This window comes from Diceros bicornis, chromosome 12 (assembly GCF_020826845.1).
Source record: "Diceros bicornis minor isolate mBicDic1 chromosome 12, mDicBic1.mat.cur, whole genome shotgun sequence".
NCBI classification, from domain to species: Eukaryota; Metazoa; Chordata; class Mammalia; order Perissodactyla; family Rhinocerotidae; genus Diceros; species Diceros bicornis.
In genome coordinates, this window is record NC_080751.1 from 4096772 (window position 1) to 4121147 (window position 24376).

A 24376-nucleotide genomic window follows, 5' to 3' on the forward strand; every position below is an offset into this window, starting at 1 on the left:
TCTAATCTTACTCTTTTTCAATATAAAAACTCAGTATCTCCCTCCTTCCAGGAGAATGAAGTCCAAACACCTTAGGCTGGTAAATCTTTCAAAATCTGGTCCCAAGCTCATCTCCCATTGCTCCCCCACACATGTTTTTCTCCCAATATCAGGGTACACACGAGTAATTTTCCTGGTTTTGTGCATTCAGCTGGTTGTGTTCTCAGAATCGAGTTTCACATTTCAACTCTTTGGCTTGTGTCTTTGATACTCCACTTCGGTGTCTTAGACCTTCCGAGATCATCTTCCTCCTCTTTAACGTATATCGTTCAGAAGTTCCATTACTCAGGGTGTGATCATCCATTTCTGTTGTCAGAAAATGTTTTCTTTTGCCCTTGATCTTGAAAGATGATTTCCTTATTTATACAATTCTAGGCTGACAGTTATTTTCTCCCAGAACTTTGTAGATATTATTTCCCTGTCTTCTGGCAACTTCCAGCATAATTGCTGTATCTTCATAGATAATCTGTCTTTTTTCTCTGGCTGCTTTTAAGATTTTCTTTTTATCTCTAGTGTTTTGCAGCTTCACTGCGATGTGTCTAGGATTTCTGTTAATTTTCTTGCTGATGATCTTGCTGGGGTTTGTGAAGCTGAGGACTGTGTTTTTCATCAATTCTGGGAATGTTTCAGTCATTATTTCTGCAGTTAATGCCTCTATACTAATTCCTCTATTTTTTTCTTTTTGGAAATCTGATTAGACGTGTGCTAGACTTCACTCATTCTATCCTTCATGTCTCTTAATCTCATTTACTTTTTCCTGTAACTTTTTTCTCTTGGTGCTGCATTTTAGGTAATTTCTTTGTATCAATCATTCAATTCAGTAGTTATATCTTTATCTTTCTCTTCCATTGTTCAGCCTATCTACTGAGTTATAATTGACAGTCTCCTGCTTCTTTTATTTCTTAGTCATACTTTCAATACCTTCTTTTATTTCCATAAACATATTGAACAAACTCATTTGATATTTTGAATCTCCTAATTCCATTCTCTGCAGGTTTTGTGGGTCTGAGACTTCATTTTATTATTTCTGCTGACTCATGCATTATGGCTTGTTTCCTTATGTGTACTGGGATATTTTAAACTGAAAACTCAAATTCCTTGGAACTCTGTGGGAACTGTCTTAGGCTTGAGTCTAAAGAGCATGTCCCTGGAGGTGATTTTCTTCTTACAGGTGCCTAAGAGAACTACCAACCTAGAACTACTTTAAAAGGTTTTTGGTCACAAAGGTGAAATAAATTCCAGCCCCAAACCTGCATGAGTGTGGGCTTTTGGTTGAGAATTCTCAGAGGAAATGTTTATTTTTACGTTGGTTCCACTCTGAACTAAAATCAGGCATCTTAAGGCAAATAATTATCTATGGCAAGTATCCTACTATTTCTCTAGGGAAGCAAGATCTGACTCTACCCACTGAAATTCCCCCCCTTTGAGGATTCTAGGCATGCATAAGGACCTCCAATCCACTCTCACATTCTGCTTCAGTCTAGATTTTGTCTCCTATCTCCAGCCTGGTGTCTGGTTGGCCAGAATTAACAGATGGTCCCAAGGCAAACTCTGGCTCCCACTCACCTCTCTGGATTCACACTTTCTCATTGTTTCTGCCTCAGAGGGGTTTCCTCTCATTCCTGCCAGCTCAGCCTTGCTGTAAAAACACACTTTTAATAGTTTCCCCAGCATCTTAGGATTTTTGACTCGGCGGATTTCCCCAGAATCTAGTCTGCCATGTTGCTGGAAACGTGGCACTTATTTTTCTATCTTCATTTTCCAACAGTCTCCCAGAATTCTTTGCTCACCCTATTTCCACTATCTGGATTGATCTTCCTCATCTTCTCCATTTGCTAAGTCCCATTGCGGTAGGCAGAATTCTAAGATGGCCCCCAAAATTCCTAGTCTCTGGTGGATGCACACTTTCTCCCAGTTATTCAATCAAATACTAATCTAGGTGTTGCTGTGAAGGATTTTGCAGATATAATTAACATCCCTAATCAGTCTATCTTAAAATAAGGAGATTGTCTGGGTGGGCCTGACCTAATCATATGAGGTTTTTAAAAGCAGAGAGTTTTGTATGATGGGAAGCAGAAGAGAAAGTAATGGAGCTGTGCTCTGGCTGGCCTGGAAGAAAGCAAGCATCCGTGTTGTCAACTTCCTATGGGGCACACGGTAAGGAACTGCGGGCAGCCCCTAGGAGCTGAGGATGGTCCTTGGCCAACAGCTAGCAAAAAAATTGAGGACTTCAATCCTGTAACTGCAAGGAAATAAATTTTGCCAAAAACCCAGTGAGCCTGAGTGAGGAGCCAGAGCCCACATGAGAAATGTAGCTCTGGCGGATTTCACATGATTTCAGTCATGTGAGGCTGTAGCAGAGAATCCGGTCACACTGTACCTGGACTTAAACTGAGAGATAATAAATTTGTGTTGTTTTCATCTGCTAAATTTGTGGTATTTTGTTACATAGCAATAGAAAACTAATACAGCCCCAAACTAATATATCTACCAATATACCTAGCTTATCCTTCAAAGCCAAATTCAAGTTTCACCCAAGAGGTGTCCTTGAGCTCTGGAGGCAGGTCCTGTCAGGGCCCCCTTGATGCTCCCATGGCTTTTTGTTAATAGTCCTTCTCTTATACCTCATTGCGTTACTAGTTTTGTCTGTTCACTTGTTTTAAAGTGTATTTCTCTTCAGTTAGACCGTTTGGTCCTTCAGGGCGGGGACCACGTCTTGGATGGGCTATGGAGTCTGATGGCCTAGGTTCAAATCCTGGCTTTGCTACTTCTTAGCCATGTGACCATGGACAGGTTATTTCATTTACCTAAGTTTCTCCAAGCCTCAACTTCCTTAGGTAAGATATGGGGATAAGAAGACCCTACCTCAATGGGGTGTTGCAAAGGAAAAATGAAATAATTTATCTAAAGCACTTAGTATAATGCCTAGCACAAAACAGGCCCTCAGGAAATGTTTGTGCAATGAATATATAGTGAAGGATGGGCAGAATGAGGGCCTGCAGACGTGCCTGAATCCATCAATACATGTCCCACAACTTCCAGAAGGATTCAGTCCATGTGGAAGTGTTTCCTCAATCTGAGCCGCCCTCTGCCAGCAGACAGCCTTCCCCTGAGGTTTTTGTAATGTCTCTCTCCTTCCTTTGTTTGTTTTAGTCCTGCTTCTTCCGTGATTGCTCACCGGAAACATTCTTAGAAAAACCTCAAGGGACCGACTTCCTTTGTGCTTCAGGGCAGCAGACAGAGTCTGTGTTCTACTGGCGGCAGCTGTGTTCCAGCCCCTGGGGACTGAGGGAGTGATGGCACCTCAGAAGGACACGGATGGGAGTTGAACAGAAGATGAAACCCACCAGGAGAAAAAGACAAAGACAATGCCTGGGCTGGAAACCCCACAACGGGACGGTGGTAGGGGGAGAGGGAGTCTTGACGCCCCATCTCACGCACTTCCTCAGTCTTGGCTGCTACAACTCACTTCCCTCCTTTCCTTCTGGCCACCTACAAAACAGTCACACCAGCATCGCCCCTCACAGCATCAAAGATGCCAGGCCCTGGGGAAGGCACAGCTTCTGTCTGGGTGTCAGATGAGAGCCATTTGGCAGGCAAAAAGAAACAGGCCATCTGGAGAGGCCTGCGAGACCTCAGTGATTGAAACAATGACTCCCTTCATTTTTATTTATTGTAAAAAACAACATTATTACAACATGAAAGGACATTTCTTAAAAAGGAAGACAAGATCATTCATGATCCTACCACCCTCACACCACATCTGTTTTCTTTTTCCAAGTTCACTTCTAGTTTTTGGCTACATGATAGAAGTTTGCATACAATCTGTGTCCTCTTTTTTGTTTTCACTTAATATTATATCTTAAGCCCTTTCCAGTGTTGACATAATCTTCACATTGGTCTTTCTTGTTTTAACTGCAAATAGTCCAGCCAATTTGATTGAGGAATAATTAATGATTCCTTAACCCTTGGGGATCTTGCTTATCCCCTTGAATCTTTGAGGTTGACTCTTGGCAAAGCTGTAAACGAAAGGAAGTCTGTTTTCTGGGCCCATGTGTATCCTTTACAGATCTTCTTTCTTCCCTGCTGGCAATTTTAGCCCAAGAGTATTTTTGCCATGGGAGGAACCGGCTCTCTGATCCCAACCAGCTCTCTAAGCCTGTGCCTCCACTCGGTGGGCTATTAAAAAATAATAATATTGTTCTATTTTTTCCTCAACATAAAAGCAATACATGCTCATGTTGTCCAATTTGAGAAATACATATAAGCAAAAGAATATAAAAAAATCTGCTATAATCTTGCTATTCAGCATCATATGCCACTGTTCCTTATTGCTCTCAAGTGTTGTTGGCACTTTTGACCCCACTTGCCTGTGCTAGGTCCCTTTCCTCCCAGACTGCTCTGCTTTCCAACTTCTCCTGATGGGTTCCATCTTCTGTTCAACTCCCACCCGTGTCCTTAGTTGCTTCACAACTAAGCTAACTTGTGTTGCAATGATTATGGCTGAATGAGTTAACCCTAGAAGGTATATTATCCTGAGGCCTCAGGCACCTGTTTAGGAAAAAATATGCACAAACTGGTACATAATGCGTCAACTGAGGCACCTGAGGTTGGCTAGTTTAACCTGTAGTGGAATTCATTGGCTCATAAAACTGGAATGTATAGAGGTAGGGTGGGCTGCAGGGCTGGTTTGATTTAGTGGCTCAAAAATGTCATAAAGGAAATGCTTTCTTTCTAATCTTTCTCTCTGCTTCCCGCATCATTATTCTCTTCCCAAGGTAAGCTCTTCTTGTAGTCTAAAATGGCTGCCTTATCAGCAGTTTCTGAGACTACTGACTGCCTAGCTCCCGTCTAGCAGGAAATGAGAGCATCTCTCTCCCACCATCCAATAAATTCCTGAGATTTCTCCTGATTGGATCAGTCTGGTTCCTATGGCCACCCATGAACCAACCCCAGTGGCAAGGAGGATGGGACAACTCTGGATGGCTTAGACCAGCAGGTCTCAAACTCTGGTCTCAAGACCCCTTTACACTCCTAAAAATTACTGAGGATCCCAAAGAATCTTTTTAATGGAGGCTTTATCTATTGATACTTGCCAAATTAGAATTTATAGTCATTAAAAATAATAAAGTAATTCCTCAAAAATCTTAAAATTACATATTAATATGTTAATTAAAAAAAACTGTTTTCCAAAACAAAAAGATGGTGAGAAGAATGGCTTTTTTTCTCTTTTTTTACATATTTGTAAGTCTTTTTGAGTTTGGCTTAATATAAGACAGCTGGATTTTCATATTGGCTTCTGCATTCCATCTGTTGCAAATTGTTTTGGCTAAAGTACATGAAGAAAATCTGCTTCACATTGATATGTTATTTGGAAAAGGGAAGAGTATTTTAATAGCCTTTTAAGATAATTGTGGATATTATTCTTTGATACTACACCAAAACTCCACAAGATATAATTTCTTAAAGGTTGTTGCACTGTGGAATCTGAAACCTTATCTATAAACTTTTCACACTGTTAAATTAAAATCCATTCTCTGCCTTGCATTTAAAACGGATCTTTTACATATGATTTTGTAACATCATGCATCAGCCATTTGGAAAACATTGATTCACTGAGTAAATGCAGGTCTTCCAAATGTTGGCACATCATACATTATCCAATATCCAAAAATCACATTCATCAGAAAAGTCCTTATTGGGGCTGGCCTGGCAGCATAGCGGTTAAGTTCATGCGTTCCGCTTCGGCGGCCTGGGGTTCGCCAGTTCAAATCTCAGCGCGGACATACTCACCGCTCATCAAGCCATGCTGAGCTGGCGTCCCATATAGAAGACCTACAACTCTACAACTATGATACACAACCATGTACTGGGGCTTTGGGGAGGAAAAAAAAAAGAGGAAGATTGGCAACAGATGTTAGGACACGGCCAATCTTCCTCAAAAAAAAAAATGGCTGGTGAAGAAAAGTCCTTAAATATTGAGAAGTTGTCAAGCTGATCGTGATACAAGTTTTCCAAAACTCTAAATTTCTTTTGAAAGCTGGAATTTTTTCATCATTGGCGGTCAATTGTTTTCCTCAAAGAGACAGGTTCACTTAGTTCATTTTCAAGAAAATGTCTACCAAATATCCAAGTTGAAATAACCATAATTTTACAGTTGTTTTCTCGAATAAAAATGGTGTTCCAAGGGGCTGGCCTGGTGGCGTGGTTAAGTGCACGGCTCTGCTGCAGCCGCCTGGGGTTCGCTGGTTGGGAACCCCAGGCATGCACCTGACGCACTGCTTGGCAAGCCATGCTGTGGTGGCGTCCCATATACAGTGGAGGAAGATGGGCACAGATGTTAGCCCAGGGCCAGTCTTCCTCAGCAAAAAAAGAGGAGGATTGGCAGATGTTATCACAGGGCTGATCACCTCACCAAAAAAAAAAAAAAAAAAAAGGTGTTCCGTTAAAAAACCCCAACAAACAGCTAGTTCAGCTTGCAACTCAAATGATTGCATAACTGCTTTTCCTTAGACAACCGTCATACTTTGGTTTGCAGCAAAAGTGTTTTCTGTGAAGTTTCCATTTTGTCATATAAAATACTACAAAGATGTGTACTCAAGGGTTGAGATTTTATTTTTTTAAAAAAATTTTATTTATTCCAGGTATGCAGGGATGGTTTAACATTCGCAAATCAATCAACGTAATACACCACATTAATAAAATGAAGAATAAAAATCACATGATCATCTCAATAGATGCAGAGAAAGCATTTGACAAGATACAGCATCCATTTATGATAAAAACTCTGAATAAAATGGGGATAGAAGGAAAGTACCTCAACATAATAAAGACCATATATGAGAAACCCACAGCTAATATCATCCTCAATGGTGAAAAACTGAAAGCTATCCCTCTAAGAACAGGAACCAGACAAGGCTGTCCACTGTCACCACTCCTATTTAACATAGTATTGGAAGTCCTAGCCAGAGCAATCAGACAAGAGAAAGAAATAAAAGGGATCCAAATTGGAAAGGAAGAAGTGAAACTGTCACTATTTGCAGATGACATGATTTTATATATAGAAAACCCTAAAGAATCCACCAGAAAACTTTTAGAAGTAATAAACGAATATGGTAAACTTGCAGGACACAAAATCAACATACAAAAATCAGTTGCATTTCTGTACACTAACAACGAAGTAGCAGAAAGAGAAATTAAGAATACCATCCCATTTACAATTGCAACAAAAAGAATAAAATACCTAGGAATAAACTTAACCAAAGAGGTGAAAGATCTGTACACCGAAAACTATAAAACATTTCTGAAAGAAATTGAAGAAGACACAAAGAAATGGAAAGATATTCCGTGCTCTTGGATTGGAAGAATTAACATAGTTAAGATGTCCATACTTCCTAAAGCCATCTATAGATTCAATGCAATCCCTATCAAAGTTCCAACAACATTTTTCACAGAAATAGAACAAAGAATCCTAAAATTTATATGGAACAGCAAAAGACCCCGAATAGCTAAAGGAATCCTGAGAAAAAAGAACAAAGCTGGAGGTATCACACTCCCTGATTTCAAAATATACTACAAAGCTATAGTAACCAAAACAGCATGGTACTGGCACAAAAACAGACACACAGATCAATGGAATAGAATCGAAAGCCCAGAAATAAACCCACACATCTATGGACAGCTAATCTTTGACAAAGGAGCCAAGAACATACAATGGGGAAAAGAAAGTCTCTTCAACAAATGGTGTTGGGAAAACTGGAGAGCCACATGCAAAAAAATGAAAGTAGACCCTTACCTTACACCATGCACAAAAATTAACTCCAAATGGATTAAAGACTTGAATGTAAGACCTGAAACTATGAAACTTCTAGAAGAAAACATAGGCAGTACGCTCTTCCACATCCGTCTTAGCAACATCTTTTCAAACACCACGTCTGACCGGGCAAGAGAAACAATAGAAAAAATAAACAAATGGGACTACATCAAACTAAAAAGCTTCTGCACAGCAAAGGAAACCATCAACAAAACGAAAAGACAACCTAACAATTGGGAGAAGATATTTGCAAACCATACATCTGATAAGGGCTTAATCTCCAAAATATATAAAGAACTCATGCATCTCAACAACAAAAAACTAACAACCCAATTAAAAAATGGGCAAAAGACCTGAACAGACATTTCTCCAAAGAAGATATACAGATGGCCAACAGACACATGAAAAGATGTTCAAAATCACTAACTATCAGGGAAATGCAAATCAAAACTACAATGAGATATCACCTCACGCCCGTCAGAATGGCTATAATTAACAAGACAGGAAACAATATGTGTTGGAGAGGATGTGGAGAGAAGGGAACTCTCATACACTGCTGGTGGGAGTGCAAACTGGTGCAGCCACTATGGAAAACAGTATGGAGATTCCTCAAAAAATCAAGGATAGAACTACCATATGATCCAGCTATTCCACTGTTGGGTATTTATCCAAAGAACTTGAAAACACCAATTTGCAAAGGTACATGCACCCCTGTGTTCATTGCAGCGTTATTCACAATAGCCAAGACTTGGAAGCAACCTAAGTGCCCATCAAGGGATGAATGGATAAAGAAGATGTGGTATTTATACACAATGGAATACTACTCAGCCATAAGAAACGATGAAATCCAGGCATTTGTGACAACATGGATGGACATTGAGGGTATAATGCAAAGTGAAATAAGTCAGAGGGAGAAGGTCAAATACCGTATGATTTCCTTCATTAAGTAGTAGATAATAACAACAATAAAGAAACACATAGGGACAGAGATTGGATTGGTGGTTACCAGAGGGGAAGGGGGGAGGGAGGAGGGTGAAAGGGATAATTCGGTACATGTGTGTGGTGATGGGTTGTAATTAGTATTTTGGTGGTGAACATGATGTAGTCCCTGCAGAAATAGAAGTACAATGATGTACACCTGAAATTTTTACAATGTTATAAACCAATGTTACTGCAATAAACAAACAAACAAAAAAAATAAAGCCACAGTGAGAAAAAAAAAAAAAGATTTATTCTTTCTTTCTCTCTTTTTTCATTTTTTTTGGTGAGGAAGATTAGCCCTGAGCTAACATCTGTTGCCAATCCTCCTCTTTTTCCTGAGGAAGACTGGCCCTGAGCTAACACCCACACCCATCCTCCTCTACTTTATATGTGGGACGCCTGCCACAGCATGGCTTGATAATCAGTGTGTAGGTCTGCACCAGGAATCCTAACCCTCAAACCCTGGGCTGCCAAAGCAGAGCAGGCGAACGTAACTACTATGCCACCAGGCCAGCCCCTCTTTTTTTTTTTTTTTTTTTGGTGAGGAAGATTGGCCCTGAGCTAATGTCTGTTGCCAATTTTCCTCTTTCTGCTTTAGGAAGATTGTCCCTGAGCGAACATCTGTGCCAATCTTCCTCTATCTTGTATGTGGGACAACTGCCACAGCATGGCTTGATAAGCGGTGCGTAGGTCCACGCCTGGGATCCGAACCCGTGAACCCCAGGCCACCGCAGCATTACATGCGAACTTAACCACTGCCACGGGGCCAGCCCCTGAGATTTTAACAAAGTTTACAATTTTTACTGCTCTATTAAGAACATTCTTAAGTGAAACTGCATTTTTTTTTTTCCATGAGTGTGTGAAGAATACATATTAGTACAGTTTGGTGCCACTACCTTGATTTGTGAAGGCATCAGCAGTTTTGCACACCTTTGCTTTTGCACCATCAGTGAGAAAGGTAAACAATGTCTTAGATTATTATGAAATAATTTTGACATCAGAGATTCCCCAAATGGTCCTCAGGGATCCCCAGAGGTCCACAGACCACACTTTGAGAACCACTGACTTAGACCAATCAGAGCCCACTCATAGAGCTGAGTGCACCAAACTTACCTACACCATAGGTTGCATCACAGAGGTGGAGGGTGAGATGGACACTGGGGGCAACCACAACGCCTGCTATCAGAATGACAAGTCATGAGCTTAAGGAACTAAAGAATTACAAAATCATGGTTGCTGTCCCAGATTTACAAATTCTCTGACAGCTTTGCTACCCAGGGTCCAGAAGCTTTTCTGAGACCAGCCTCTGACTTGAAGAGATTCTTGGTAAGGCTTTAAAATCTAGTGGCTGACCCTAATCTACTGTTTGGGGTCTCTGTCTTAATCCAGAACAGTAGCTAAGGCTGGCTCTGCAGCTAGTCAAAAGGATGTTTTATGGGAGGGCTTGTCTTGTTGCACAAGTAGGTCATCCTCTCTCCCCACCAAATGTGAGTGGAGTGAATGAGGTAGTGGGCGCAGGGTAAGTTTAACAGCTGCCCTGTTAGGGTGGGACAGGAGGCAGCTTCAAGCTCTCTTTCTTCCTCACCCTCACCTTACACCCACTCTTCCACGCCAAGATACTGCTGACCCCCATGCCAGCCACACTGCTGTCAGGTCCTGGCTTTATGGACAAGGAGTATCTGGGAGAACAGGGGGAGAGCAGCCTGGACAAGAAGAGGTGGAGTGTCTGATCAACCAGGCAGGCTTCGGGCTGCTCTCCAAGAAAGAGGAGGTGAGGTGCTCAGCACTCTCCTTGCAGCTGTCACTGAACCAGCAGCTGTTCTGCCTGGCCAGCCTTGGCCAACCCACTGAATTTGGATCTCCCAGTGACAGCTTTTCCTCCAATATTTTTAAAATGATCAAGTGTCCTCACCTTACAATAATCCAGAAACATTTTTATGGCAAAATCCCTTTGGGGGGCTAGCCTGGTGGCACAAGCGGTTAAGTGCACGCGCTCCGCTGTGTCTGCCCGGGGTGCGCCGGTTCAGATCCCGGGCGCAAACCGACGCACTGCTTGTTAAGCCATGCTGTGGCAGCAGCCCATATAAAATAGAGGAAGATGGGCATGGATGTTAGCACAGAGCCAGTCTTCCTCAGCAAAAAAAAAAAAAGAGGATTGGCATCAGATGTTAGCTCAGGGCTGGTCTTCCTCACACACACACACACACACACACACACACACACACACACAAATCCCTTTGGAAGATGTGCAGGCAGAGTCCTCCCATCCTTTCCTTTCCAAGATTTCCCTCCTGACCTTTGTCACCCAGATACCACATTTTTTCCAGCACCCCTGTCCCCACCGAAGGAAGAACACAGACATCTCCAAACTCTGTCTGGAGCTATGCAAACCCTGTGTAAGCTGCTGCAAAAAAGAGTGACAAGACTCTCGGTTTAGGCAAATATATTTGGCTCCGTCTCTAGGATCTTCCTTTTCAAACCGCAACCAGTATCACAGGCACATGATCACGATCCTCTGTGTTCCTCAACCTCAAAAGAAACTCTGAAGGCAGACCAACTTCACTGACTTCACTGAAGAGTCAACAAGTCCCAAGGCACAGAAATGTCGCAGCCGATGATACACACTCGTTAAACACACTGTGTTAAAGAAATAACATATCAGTGCTTTAAACTCTTTTTAATTCCTGAATTTGGGGATTAATATTTATGCTTTTAAAAATTTTTTGACATTTCTTCTCCAGAAACAAGGGGGACTCCGGAGGCATGGAAATGGACGCTCCAAGCGCAGGTTCTGACCCTAGCTCTGCCACCCAATGTCCCAAGGACTTAAGGGTAACTCACTTCTGCTCTTCCGACCTCAATTACCCATCCGTGAAACTAGCGGGTAATTAGCGCTATCTCGCTTTTCTCCGACACGTGGAACAACATAAGGCTTTTCTGCAAGTCTCCAGACACGCCCAGGCTCGTCTCCAGCTGGTCTCAAGGGCCCCAGGAACTCCGAACCAGTGTCAGCCTGGGGTCTGCGCCGGTGAGTGAAGTGCGTAACTACGTAAAGCCCCTTCATGCCCCGGCTCCGCATCTACGAGCCTCTGCGCAATAAAAGCTTATAACCGGTCTAAATACACCTTTTGTTCCTTCCACCCTCTAACCGCACGCGGAGTCCGAGACAGCGGTGGGTGCCGGGACCCCCGCCCCAGCCGGCCCACCTGCCCAACCCCGGGCGCGTCCCGCTGGGGGCGCCCGGCTCCCCCATCCCTGCCCGGTGGAGGGGTCGCGCGCCTCGGGAGCGGGGCCGCCGCGGGAGCCCTCGCGCGCTCCGATTGGTCTCTCGTGTCCTCGTGACGCCGGGCCCCGCCCCCCACGCCCCTCCTCCGCATCCGCGCCGGGGAGCGGACCGTCCGGGACTGAATGGGCGCGAGCGCGGCGCCGGGGGCGGGCGGGGGCGCGGGGCCTGGGACTGGCTGCCAGCTGGCGCCCCCTCCCTAGTATGCGGACGAAGGCGGCGGGCGGCGCGGAGAGGCGTCCCCTGCAGCCGCGAATCCAGGCGGCGGCGGCGGCACCTGCCGGCCGAGGTACGTGGCGCAGCCCCTCCTCGGCGTAGCGGGGCCCGCGGGCTGGGGGCGGCGGCGGCGATTGTCCCCGCTCCCGCCTGGCTGGGCCCGGCGGCTCCGCCCCAGCCCCCGGGGACAGAGCCCAGGGCTCGGCGTCCCCAGACGCGCCTCGCGGGGGCGCGGGCTGAGAGTCATGGCCTCGGGGAAGGGGGCGCCGCGGCCCGCACCAGTGTGGACGCGGTGGAGGCGCGGGGGGTGAACGGTCGGGATGTCGGGTCTAGCCGCAGTGGCCCTTTTTCCCCAGCTTTCCGCAGCGTCTCGGGGTTTAATTCATTGCTGGAAGCTTCCGAGCCAGCAGAGCCGAGTTAACTCATTTCCCCGGCACAGGATTGGGGGACCCGCTACAGGGCAACAGCTCCGCAGCTCCGGAAACTGCCCTTTGCATCCATCGAGAAGGCATAATGTGTGGTGTCTGTAGGTAGAAATTCGCTAGTGACCTTCTTTGGGCCAGCCTTGCGGAAGAGACACGTTTTGGTGACCTTTAGTTTCTGAATTATAAGCAGTGAGTTGACGTGGTTATGCATTTATTATGCTCCTTTAGTGTAGGTAACGCAAGGCTTTTGGAGAGCATCTCCGAGGAGCCGGGCAGAAAGGGAGAGACGGGGTCCTGCCCCTACTCCACACCAGCTAGGTGACCTTGGCCTACACTGATTCCCCTGTGGGGCTCCGTCTCCCGGTCTGTACAGGGATGCTTGACCTGCTGGTGGCCGAAGTCCCTTCCAGGCCCCTGATTCCATGGTTCTGACCGCAAAATGTGTTTACGAATGAAGGGGGTCCTGCCGGATCGCCAGCTGACTTGAAAGACGAATTTTATGTCCTCATGTCTTAATTCATGTTTATGGCCTTGGCTTAATTAGGTATTGTTCGTTTAAAAGGGAAAACGGTTTTATGTGCTGCCCCTTGGGTTGCCTGCTCCTCGTGCCAAGCAGGTGGTGGGTTTTGGGGTTACAGAGAGGAAGGAGACTCATCTCCTGCCCTCTGGTGTTTAGCCCAGCCCTCCTCTTGGCTTATGACGGCTAATCCTCTTCCACAGAAGATGCACGTCCTGAGACTGGAAGAGGAATCCATGTCTGTTGAGTGAAGGGGCACAGACTCAAAAACAGCTAGGATGGGTTGTGGTTTTAGGTGTGTGATTCTGAAAGCTTGACAGTTTAGAAGAACATCCTAGTTCTAGTGGTAAAGCTGGGGATCACCTAAATTCCAACCAATGCTTGGCTAAGAAGAAAGAGACTGACGTGAATTGCAAGAGCACCAACCAGAATGTCATGAGTCTTCTCATCTGTCTGTCCTTTACATGAGTGTTGCTGTTTCTGTAAGATGAAATGAACCTTGGTTATGATTAGTAGCCATTTCTTCCTCTGGGCAAGAAAAGAAATGAGTGAGATGGGAAGGCGTGAAGGGGTTTGTGGAAGGGAGAGAGAGAGCTGTCTGGCATAAATTCTAAAAACTTGCATTTATGACTACCTGTTTTGAAAATGCTTATAATTTTGGCACAAACTGCCAAATTGTCACACACTATCAAAATAGATTGGTATTGAATTTTAAGGATATATTCAAGGCAGAATAAGAACAAACCCTTTGTTCTTTGATTTGCCTCCTCCAGTTGGTCCCTGCTTCCCTTGCTGGGCTGTTGGGCAGCAGTGCAGAGAGTTTATCTAGCAGGTTGACTCTTGGGAGGTGAACGGACAATAAAAAGAGGTTCGGGTCACCTGTGGGAGTCCATCCAGGAGCTGGGGGGTACCGGGGTGTGTCCTGGAGCCAGAGTCCCTGGGAGAAGAGGGGAGGCTCACCTTCCACACCCTTCTAACTCCTGAGGAGCGATTTCATCTGAGCTGCCTGTGGAGATGCGGAGGATTGAGATTGCTCCCAGAGGTCATGCTCCGTGTTTTGAGTCTAGCTGGGAAACCTTGGCAGAAATAAAACAACTGGGAATATTCACACATTAGTGATGGCATGAACTCCCTAACCGCTGAGGAAGGAGAAGCAAGGACTGGGTCAGTGTGAGTGGCCTGAGTTAGCAAAGGCATCCAAAAGGGGGGTGAATTGCCGGCTTGGAGTGGGAGGAAGCCATGAATGTGGATGGGGACATGTGGGCTCTCCGTGCGAGAGACCCAGCTTAAGCACACGTGCAGAGGGAGAACGAGGAAGCAGTGTAAGGGAGCTGGAGAAAAATGACGTTAGAGCGTACAAGGATGCTACCAGGTTTGTCTTACGTGGAGAGCTTTTCCAATTTTTTTTTTAAGTATAGCACACATAGTAGGAAAGTAGACACACCGTAAGTGTACTCTTCATCACATTTTCCAAACTGAACACACTCATGCACTTAGCACTCAGATCAAGAAGCAAGAACTCCCCATGTGCTCCTTTCCAGTCAGTTCTTCCTCATGGATAACCCCTGCCTGACTTGCTCCGCTTGTGTAAGTAGAATCCTCCAGTGTCTGTCTTCTTTCCTTCTGAGTTAGGTTTCTGAGATTCACTCATGCTGCTGCCTGTTGTGTGTTCACTCTCATTCCTGATTTGGCCTTTGGGTGAATAATATAGTGGTATATCACAGTACAGTATGCAGTACAATCCTGCACAGCATGATGTTTCCGTCAACGATGGACCACCTGTAAGATGGTGGTCCCATAAGATTAGTACCATATGGCCTAGGTGTGTAGTAGGCTATACCATCTAGGTTTGTGTAAGTACACTCTTTGACGTTTGCACAATGATGAAATCGCCAGCAACACATTTCTCAGAATGTATCCCTGTTGTTAAATGACGCATGACTATATTTATCTGTCTACTGTTGATGTACGTTTGGGCAGTTTCCAGCATTTGGCTATTACAAATAATGTTGCTGTGACTGTTCTCGTACCTGTCTTTGGTATACATATGTATGCATTTCTGATGGAGGTGTATGTAGGGGTGTCACTCCTGGGCCAAGGGTGTGTGTGTACTCAGCTTTCGGAGCTACAGGCAAAGCTATTTTATTCCAATTTTGGAAAAACTATGTTGGTGGTTCCTCGCTACTAGCTGATGAGTGCGACGTTGACTTTTCACTGAGGAGACTGAGGCAAGAGTCCCGCCCGGAGTCACGATCGGTTTCTGCCTGGCTGTGCCCTCTATGTTCTCGGCAAGTGCAGTCACCTCCAGGCCCTGGTCTCCCCTTGTCAGGCAGCAGGACAGGCTGGGCTGTGTGGGGAGCCCTTTAGCTCCAAGAGCCTCTCTTGTCAAGGAAGAGTTTCTCTGGCCTCACAGCTTTCCTTTATCTCAGCTCCCACCCCTCTTGCTGCAGACATTCCTGGGAACCTCTCCTCCCTTGGCTTTCGTAACACTGTACTTTCTGTACTTTGCTTCTACTTCTCTTACCTGCCTTCCCTGCACCTCTGGATTTCTACTTACGAATTGCCCCATGCCCTACAGGAAAAGCCCATTTCTTGTTTGGTCTTTTGAGGCCATACAAGACATTTTTGTTCTCCTCTGATGGCATGGAAAAATATCCAGGATTAAGTTATTAGATGGTTCACCAATTCCTGTACCCATGAATTCTTCCTCTTTTCCCTCCAGGTTTTTAATATCTGAAATCATAGTAAAGTATCATATAATATGATTTGATTAATTCAAAGAGGGAAACACTGATAAAAATAACAAATAAAAATAGTGTACTTTAATGGAATAATAGTTCTGTCTTTTGAAGGTTAAGGCTGTTTTTAAGATTAGGTATCATTTTCATAATTAAAGGCTTAAATGTCTTGAGTTAGAGCAGTTTTTCTACTACATGTGTAGAGTTAGTTCTTCCCCAGCCTTCCTCTCTCCTCAGTGTCTGGTATTCCATCCTCTTCTGTCTGATTCTTCACCTCCTTTCTGCTATTCACACATCTTTGTTCCTGTCTAGACTCCAGCAGGAAGAGAGGTGGACAGAGTGTGGTACTTTAACAAGGCTGCCAATACTCTCCTCTCTTTGCTTGTCATTTTCTGCAGTCAAGTCCTTAGTCATCCAGGACTTAGTGGCTGATGCAGGCTTCTTGCTTTTCCTTCCTCTAGACCAGTGTTGTCCAATGGAAATATAACTCAAGCCACACATATAATTCAAAATTTTCTAGCAGCTACATTTAAAAAATCAAATAGAATCAGGTGGATCAAAGTTTCAATTTCCCAGGAAGATAAAAACTTCTAAACTCTTAGGCACCTAATAACACAGCTTCAAACGACATAAAGTAGAAAGTGACAGAATGACAAAAAAAAGTTGACAAATCTGCCATCATAGTGAGAGATTTTAGCATACCTCTTTCAATAACTGATAGAACAAGCTGACTAAAAATCAATAAGGGATTAGTCGGACAACCAACACAATTAATAAGCTTGATCAAACTAATTATATAGAAAACATAGTTCCAGCAAATGAAGATTATATTTTTACAAAAATTGTGTATGTACTAGGTCGTAAAATAAGTCCTAACATATTTAAAATAATCAGTATCATACAGACCAAGTTCTCTGCACACAATACCACTAAATTGCATATCAATTTTAAAAGATTTTAAAAAACAGATCTGAAATTTTGAATTTTAAAATATTTAGATTTGAAAGATAAAGAAGTAATAATGAAAATATATATCAAAACTTGTAGGATGAATTGTATACTTAAAAAAACTTGTGGATGCAACTAAATTAGTATTTAGAGGGAAATGTGCGGTCTTAATTGCTCGTATTAGCAAGAAAAAAAGGCAAACATTAATGAGCTCATCAGCTAAATTAAAGTGAAGTTAGGAACATAGCAATTAAAATAGATTCAGTGAATTAGAAGGAAATTTAAAAAAACAGGTGAAATTCATTTTAACAGTATAGTTTAGTTAATCCAATATGGCCACTGTATTATGAGATCACTATAAAAATTGTTAATGAGCTATTTTACTTTCTTCTGTTCCTACGAAGTCTTCAAAGCCTGGTATGTATCCTACACTTACATAGTAGAGCATGTCTCACTTTGGTCTGGCCGCATTTGAAGTGCTCAACAGCCACGTGTGGCTAGTGGCAACTGTATTAGACAGCACAGCTGTAGATCCTAGTCTGTAAATGTTGAGGCACTTTGTCTTGATAAAGGAGACAGAGCTAACAACGGTGGAGTTCAGTTATCTGCCAGGCGAGTCTGGGATCTTGGGAATCTAGCAGTGTTTTGTGGTTGGCAAAGAGAGAGTGGGCTCTTTGTGAAAATCTTGATACTAACTGCCCCCTCCCCTGCCAACAGACCCACATGCTACAAACCATAGATGGGACGGAAAAATAGATAAATGCTATACTGACTCACTGCATCCTCACCTGTTCTAGATGTGTGGACTATATCAGCTCATTTAATTTTCACAAAAGCCGTGTGAGTTTGGTACCATTATTATTCTCGTTTTACAAATAAGGATATTGAGGCTCAGAGAGGATAAGAAACTCTAGGGGACAGAGTGGAATTCAGGCTTAGGCAGGCTGGCCTGGAGGTGGTCGATGAGGCACATGGCATCCCTGCCTTTGCAGCATGTGGTGCATTCCCACCCACCCTTCAGAAATTCTTGAGAGGATTATCTGAGGTGGCCGAGATGGCTCTGTCCCCTGGTCCAGGTTCCTGCATTCCTACACACCATCCTCACTCCCCTGGGTCTCCATAGCAGCCTCCTAACTGCTCTCACCTCACAAGGGGACTTCTCCGTCTCCAGTCCAGCCTAAAGAGAGGTGTCTCCAAAATCCAATTCCGGTTTAAACCCCTCAGTTGCTCCTTTTATCTTAGGATAAAATTCCAACCCACCAAGGCATGGCCTGCTTTCTGTTCCAGCCTCTCTCAGTACATTGTTCCCTCCTAGGCTGGACCTTCAGATCCTCCACTCGGAGATTTCACCATGGTGCCTGCTGTCGCTGCTCAGGCGGCTCCTGCCTCCCCACCCCCTACCACGTCTTTCTCATTCCTTCCTGGGGGAACCCCCTCCCAGACACGCACGTATACACACACACCCCAAATCTAAAACGTCTTGTGACACTGCCCTCATGTCCAATGTAAAATAAGTTAAAAAGAAAAACTATGAAAGTAATTACACTGGTGATAGATACTACTTGTCTGATTTTTAAAATGAGAGTATGAGAGGTTTTGAAGAAGAGACCGTGTCCGTGTTGCTTACTGCCATATCCCCAGGCGCATACTCCATGCCTGATTAAACCAGTCAGATGAACAGCGGGATGCCTGTTTGGAAGCCTGCCCAAATTCTGGTTTCCCAAATTTTTAGAGCAAAGAGTAAAAGGGATATGTGACTGGGGTGTAAAAGGAAATTGTATGTTTTAGCCATCCCTGTTACGGACCTTAATACATGTTATTGGTTTTAGGAATCAAATATGTTTAACTTGTTCTGACCTTAAAGTGGCCCAAACAGAACTTTCCTTTGTCTCTTGTATGTTTGCTCCCTCTCCTTCAGTCTCTGAACTGCCAGGGCCAGTCAGACTGTCTCTCCTTCGAGGATCTTGACCACTTTCTGATTTGGGGTTTTCTGTGATAGTGTGGTTCTTTTGTTCCTATAGCACATCTAGGATTATTGAATCCTGGATTATCACATAAACTGCCTAGCGAATCCTCCACCTTCCCTTCCCCATCCACCCTGCCAGCTGCTCCCTGAGGGATACTGCTGAGGTCCCGTTTGGTGATGTCACTTCATAATCCCAAACCTTATGAACCCATACCCTTACCCTTTCTTTTTGGGGGCAGGATCTTGGTTATTTTAGAATTTGCATGCACACTTTCCCATCATCTCATCCTGTGTTTCCCATTATACTCAAGTTTGGGGGAAGGTCCCCATGTTGGAGCCTGTTTATGCTGGGTCCCAGAGTTGCTTTTGTTAACTAATTCTACTGACTTTCACTTTCTCTATTAAGTATTAAATTCTTCCCAACTACTTGTATCTCCTTTAGATTAAGATGGAGATTTTCCATTCAAAAGGTAGCTTCTAGATTCTGCTTTATTTGTGGCCTTCATGGGCTGCCAAAGACTTGTTTTCCTGTAGCATGTTCTGCATGTATCATTTGCTGTCACAGGGGCCTACCACCGGAGCGCTGTTATGTAAGGTATTTTGTTGGAGCTTGGAAGGGCAGTTCTATGGGCAGTTTTCTCAGTTTACCCCAGTGTCATGTTTTGTTCCCTCTGGCCTCCTGCTCTTTGAGGGGTACCCCCACCTCACCATTAAATCCCCTCAGAGAATGGTGGAATGGTGGCAGCGTGTGGAACCTTCTTGCATGCTCTTTTTTTTTCTTTTTCCATTAGCGACTTGAATTTGTTATGCAGGCCGGATCTCAGCTAGCTGGGTGCTGTAAGAACAGCCCCTGCCAGCTGTGTCACCACGTTCTGTGACATCTTTTTCCTGCACATCTCTTGGTTGGCCCCCTTCTCACCGTCCCTGCTCAGGCTCAGCTCCCCCATCACCCCTGGCTGCAGTGATCTCAGCAGCCCCTCGACCACCCTCTCCCTTGGCCTCCTTCAGCCCAGTGTGAGCCCACCAGCCCCCTGCTTAAGAACTGCTTAGGGCTGCCTGACTCCTCCTTTGGGGCCAGTTTGGAGGGCCTGGTTCCTTCTTAGCCGTGTCCTCTGCCCTCTCCCCCAGGTCCTCCGTGAACCGGCCGGAGCACACCCTTCTGGGCGTTTTGGCATGCTCTTCCTTCCATCTGGAATGCCTTCTCCTCTTTTCTTTCTGTCTCTGAAGTCTTGCCCAACCTTTAAGGACCCATTTACACATCATCTCCTCAGGGAAGCCTCCTTTTTCTTTGATGGAGCTAGTGGTTCCTTGCCTGGGATGCTCCAGGCGACTGCCATTCCTCTATCATAGCGTTATTCTATCCTAGCGTTATTGGGTATTTGCGGTATTTAGATATTTTCACTTTCCCCTGCTGGATTATTCATTTAAAGAGGAAAGGGGCTGTGTCTTATTTATCTTCATATTTCCAGTGCCTGGTGTATGGAAGGTGCTTATTAAATGTTTATTTAAAGGATTATTAGGCGGACAAAGCAAATTATACAACAATACAGACCAGCTCTCCTCAACTGGAGCTCTGTAAGAGAATTAAGCCCTAATACTCTAAGGCAACCGTTGTATGTTATGAATTAACTTCTCTCCTATGCTTCTGGAATGATTTTAGTACAGACCATCCACAGGAGAATTGAGAAAATAGACACTCAACTCCTTTTCTTTAAGACTTAATTCTCCAGTAGAACCCAGCTTGAAGAAGGCTGGTATAGACAGTATGATCCCAATGCTGATAAAGTATATAAATGCAAAGAGAAAAGACTGACAGAATATAGACCAGAATGGTAACGGTGGATATCACTGTTAGTATAACAACCGTATGTGATTTCAAAGTGTTCTTTCTGCTTTTATAAACTTTCTGAAGTTTCTAACTTTGTGATAGCAGAGTTTTAAAAAATGTTTCTTGAATAAGCCAAATCGGAGTTCCTAAACCTGGTTGTGCCTCAGTATAAGGCCGTGGCGAGTTGGAGTTTTTGTTCTTAAATATAGCTGACTGCGCCATGCCACAGTGGACCAGGAACCACCGAGCTGAGCCCCTCAGCGTTGCCGCTGGAGAATTGGTCCTCGGTGGGAGGGTGACTCTATCTGTCAGCTCTCTGAACCTGGGTGTCTCTTTTTGCTGCCACTGGACACCTTGTGAATTGAAAAACTGAGGGTCCAGCAGGTGTGGCTCACCATGAGAGAAGCTCGCATAATCATGGATCCTTATGTATACTCTCAAAAGCAACTCTAAAGGTGTTTGTGTTTTTGTTTTCTTAATAGCTACAAGTGAACATAGCCTGGGTTATTTGGATTAAGTCTGATAGAGGGGCTCACATGCTAATTCTTGCTCATCAGCAACTGCTTCACATGGCTGTAGTTTTTTTCCTGAAGTTTGACCTTGTTTGACGTTGCACAAAATTTTATCCTTATCCCAGCAAGAATCCACCAGTGGGTGCTGAAACAAGTAGATTTGATGAGGAACAGGATATTTACTTAGTCTCTAAGTTTCTCCCATTGAGTTACTTATTAATTACAAAGGGAAAATAGTAACTTGACAGTGGAGAAACCTGCCTTACACCACTTTAACCAGTCGATCACATTTAACATCACCCAGTGCTGGGACAAACCAGCATCATGTACCTGCTGAGGAAATGCATCGAGAAGGCACGGCATCACTTCCACGGCAGTCCTGCCAAAAATGTGTGACTTGAATCTAATCATGAAGAAGCAGGCGAACCTCAATTGAGAGAATGCTACAAAATCACATTTGAAAATAGTACTTTTCAAAAAACGCCAAGGCCATGAAAGATAAAGGAACTATTTCAGATTAAAGGAGCCTGAAAAGATGTGACAGCTGAATGCCACATGTGATTGTGGACACGTGGTCCTGTTTTTTCTCTAAGGCCGTTATTGGGATTAGTAGAGAAATTTGTATATGGCCTTTAGATTAGATAATAGTATTGAAGCAACAGTACCTTCCTGACTTTTATCACTATACTGTGGTTGTGTAAGAGGATGTCCTTGTTCTTAGGAAATGCTGAAATATTTAGGGGTAAATGTCATCATGTCTTCAGCTTACTTGCAAACGGTTAAAAAAGTAATATGCATGTTATAGAATAGAATGGCGGAGCAAATGTGGCAGAATGTTAACAATTGGGGAGTCTGGGTGAAGGGTGTATGGGAATTCTTTGTACTGTTCTTGCAGTCTTTCTCTAAGTTTGAGATTATATCAAGAAAATCAAGTTGAAAAGTTCAGAAGCCTGCGGGTCACGGTGCTGCAGCCCGTCCAGCATCGGAAGCCTCAGTACATCAGTGTCTGCCCTTCCTGTGGTCGGTTGTTGCTGAAGTCATTTCCCACAACACTGAGCGCTTCAGAATTGGTTTTGCTTCCGCTGGCATCGGTGGAAAACAGGTGGAAGACCACTGATAGTGAGGCTTCACCTGGCAGGGAGGTTCTTCAACTGCCTGTTGCTGCTGCCGCTGTTCCAGGACACTTCACTCCTGCTGCTTGTCCTCAGGTGTCTGGCCAGCCCCCTCTCATGCACACCTTTACCTGGTTTAGACTGTCCTGTGAAAGAGGCTTCCCAGGCAGAGGGTAACTTTGAAAATATGTTGAAATGCAGTTGAGAGTGTTTATGCATCAGATCAGTGCACTTCACCAGCAAATCAGGCACAAGGGCCTCAGAGGGTGCATTTTACCCAGAGCTCGGCCTTAGCCAGTTAAAGATGGTCCTCTCTCCTGCCTTGACAGAACCTCGGGCTGTATGTTTTGGCAGAAATCCTGCATTTGCCGTGTTCTGCATGAGGCAGGGGGGTCCTTCTCCAGGCCCCACTTCATTTTATCCAGTTTAGGACAGCCTTCTGTGCTCTGGCTGGAGTCTCTCCTGTGGGGTGGGGGTGTCAGTTCTTGGATTCCGAAGGGAAGCTATAAGCTGGGGCCTGAGGTCAGTTTGTGGGTGGATCTGCTTATCAGAATGTGCAGAGAGGAGTTCCCAGGAAACTTCCCAGCCCCAGGGAGCAGAGCGTGGTAAGAACAGTGAGGAAGCTTCTGTTCCTCCTTCCTGTCTTTCCCTTCCAGCTCCTCTTTCCCAGAATTTCCTGTCCCCCAAGCCCCACTCCGTTTTCTCCACTTTTTTGTCCCTCCTGTCACTCTCTTTCCCCTTTTATCTTGTTAAATCCTCTCCCTCCGCTTATTCCAGCTGCTGTCTCTTTCTCCTAAATGGCCATAACATATTATTGTCCGTCGAATGAGCTGAGTTTTATGTTTCCTGTTCTTACTTTGAAAAGTAGATAAGTGAGACTCATAAAATTTTAGTGGAGAAAGGGGCAATAGAAACTTCTCGCCCAACCCTGCTTTTTACGTATTTTCAAACATCCTCAAAGAGGTGATTTGGCCATGATCAAACAGCCAACAGCCAAACAGTTGCATATTTTATCTCTTTCCTCTTCTCTTAAAAAACAAAACAGAACTGATCAATTGCACTTTTTTTTCCCATGGTTGTCGGTGGGACAATCATTTGATTTTGTTTCTCTCTCTTCCTCCACACACGCACATAGTGATTCTTGTTTGAGAAAGGATTCCCATCCCTGTTCTCCATGCTCCAGGTATGCTCTGGACGCTTCAGAAGTGCCCAATGATTGTGATATCTGGACACATGGAAGGATCTAGTCTTCACATTTGCCTCTTGTTAGGACCAGGCAGAATTTGGGTCAGCCTTTCTGTGGGGATCTGGGTGCAGGCCCCTGATCAGTGCATTCTTGTATTCGTGGGTTCATCTGTTCAACAAGTATTTGGTAAGGGCCTTTGACGTGCTAGGCACTGTTTTAGCAGTGAACAAAATTGACAGAGTCCCTTCTCTAGACATCTTATATTTTAGTGGGGAGAGCAGACAAGTGGCAAATATGTATGAGCGGTAATGAGTGCTATGAAGTAAAGCAGGAAAGTGAATAACAGGGCTGAGGGGTGGGATGCTGTTTTACAGGGGGTGGTCAAGGAAGGCGGCTTTTGAACAAAGACCAGAATAAAGATGATGAGGGAGAGAGCCATCTGGAGGATGGGCGGAGGGAGCGGCAAGTGGAGAGCCTGAGGTGGGGAGGGGGTGTGGGGAACAGCGGGATGCCTGCTGGGCTGAAGGCGAGTGAGGAGGAGGAGAGCGCAGGAGAGAGAGGAGGAGAGGGCTCTGGATTGACCCTGCAAGAGTCGCTGCCCTCCTAACATCTTTGTTGCTTCAGTAAAATCTTGGAGAAATGCCATCTGTAGTTGCCAGGCATGTTCTAGTTTTGAAGAATGTTTATGTATTCTGAGGGCTCAGAATTAATTGCCTTAACGCTTTTAAACATGTAAAAAGCAGGCAACTGAATGATAGTAATGATGTATTCTCAACACTAGAGGAATACTGGTTGGTTAGAAGTGGATTAAA

The 24376-nt window shown here is 44.4% G+C and overlaps 1 protein-coding gene across 2 annotated transcripts in view; it reads left to right on the plus strand.

Moving 5' to 3' along the window:
- The first annotated feature begins 12257 nt into the window (after window positions 1-12257).
- ST3GAL5 (ST3 beta-galactoside alpha-2,3-sialyltransferase 5) overlaps window positions 12258-24376 on the plus strand; it is a 57139-nt gene continuing 45020 nt past the window's right edge. For both annotated transcript variants that reach the window (XM_058550775.1, XM_058550776.1), the window contains exon 1: window positions 12258-12405. In XM_058550775.1, coding sequence (XP_058406758.1) covers window positions 12321-12405 — 85 coding nt within the window. In that variant the 5' untranslated portion in view covers window positions 12258-12320. The remainder of the gene's footprint in view (window positions 12406-24376) is intronic.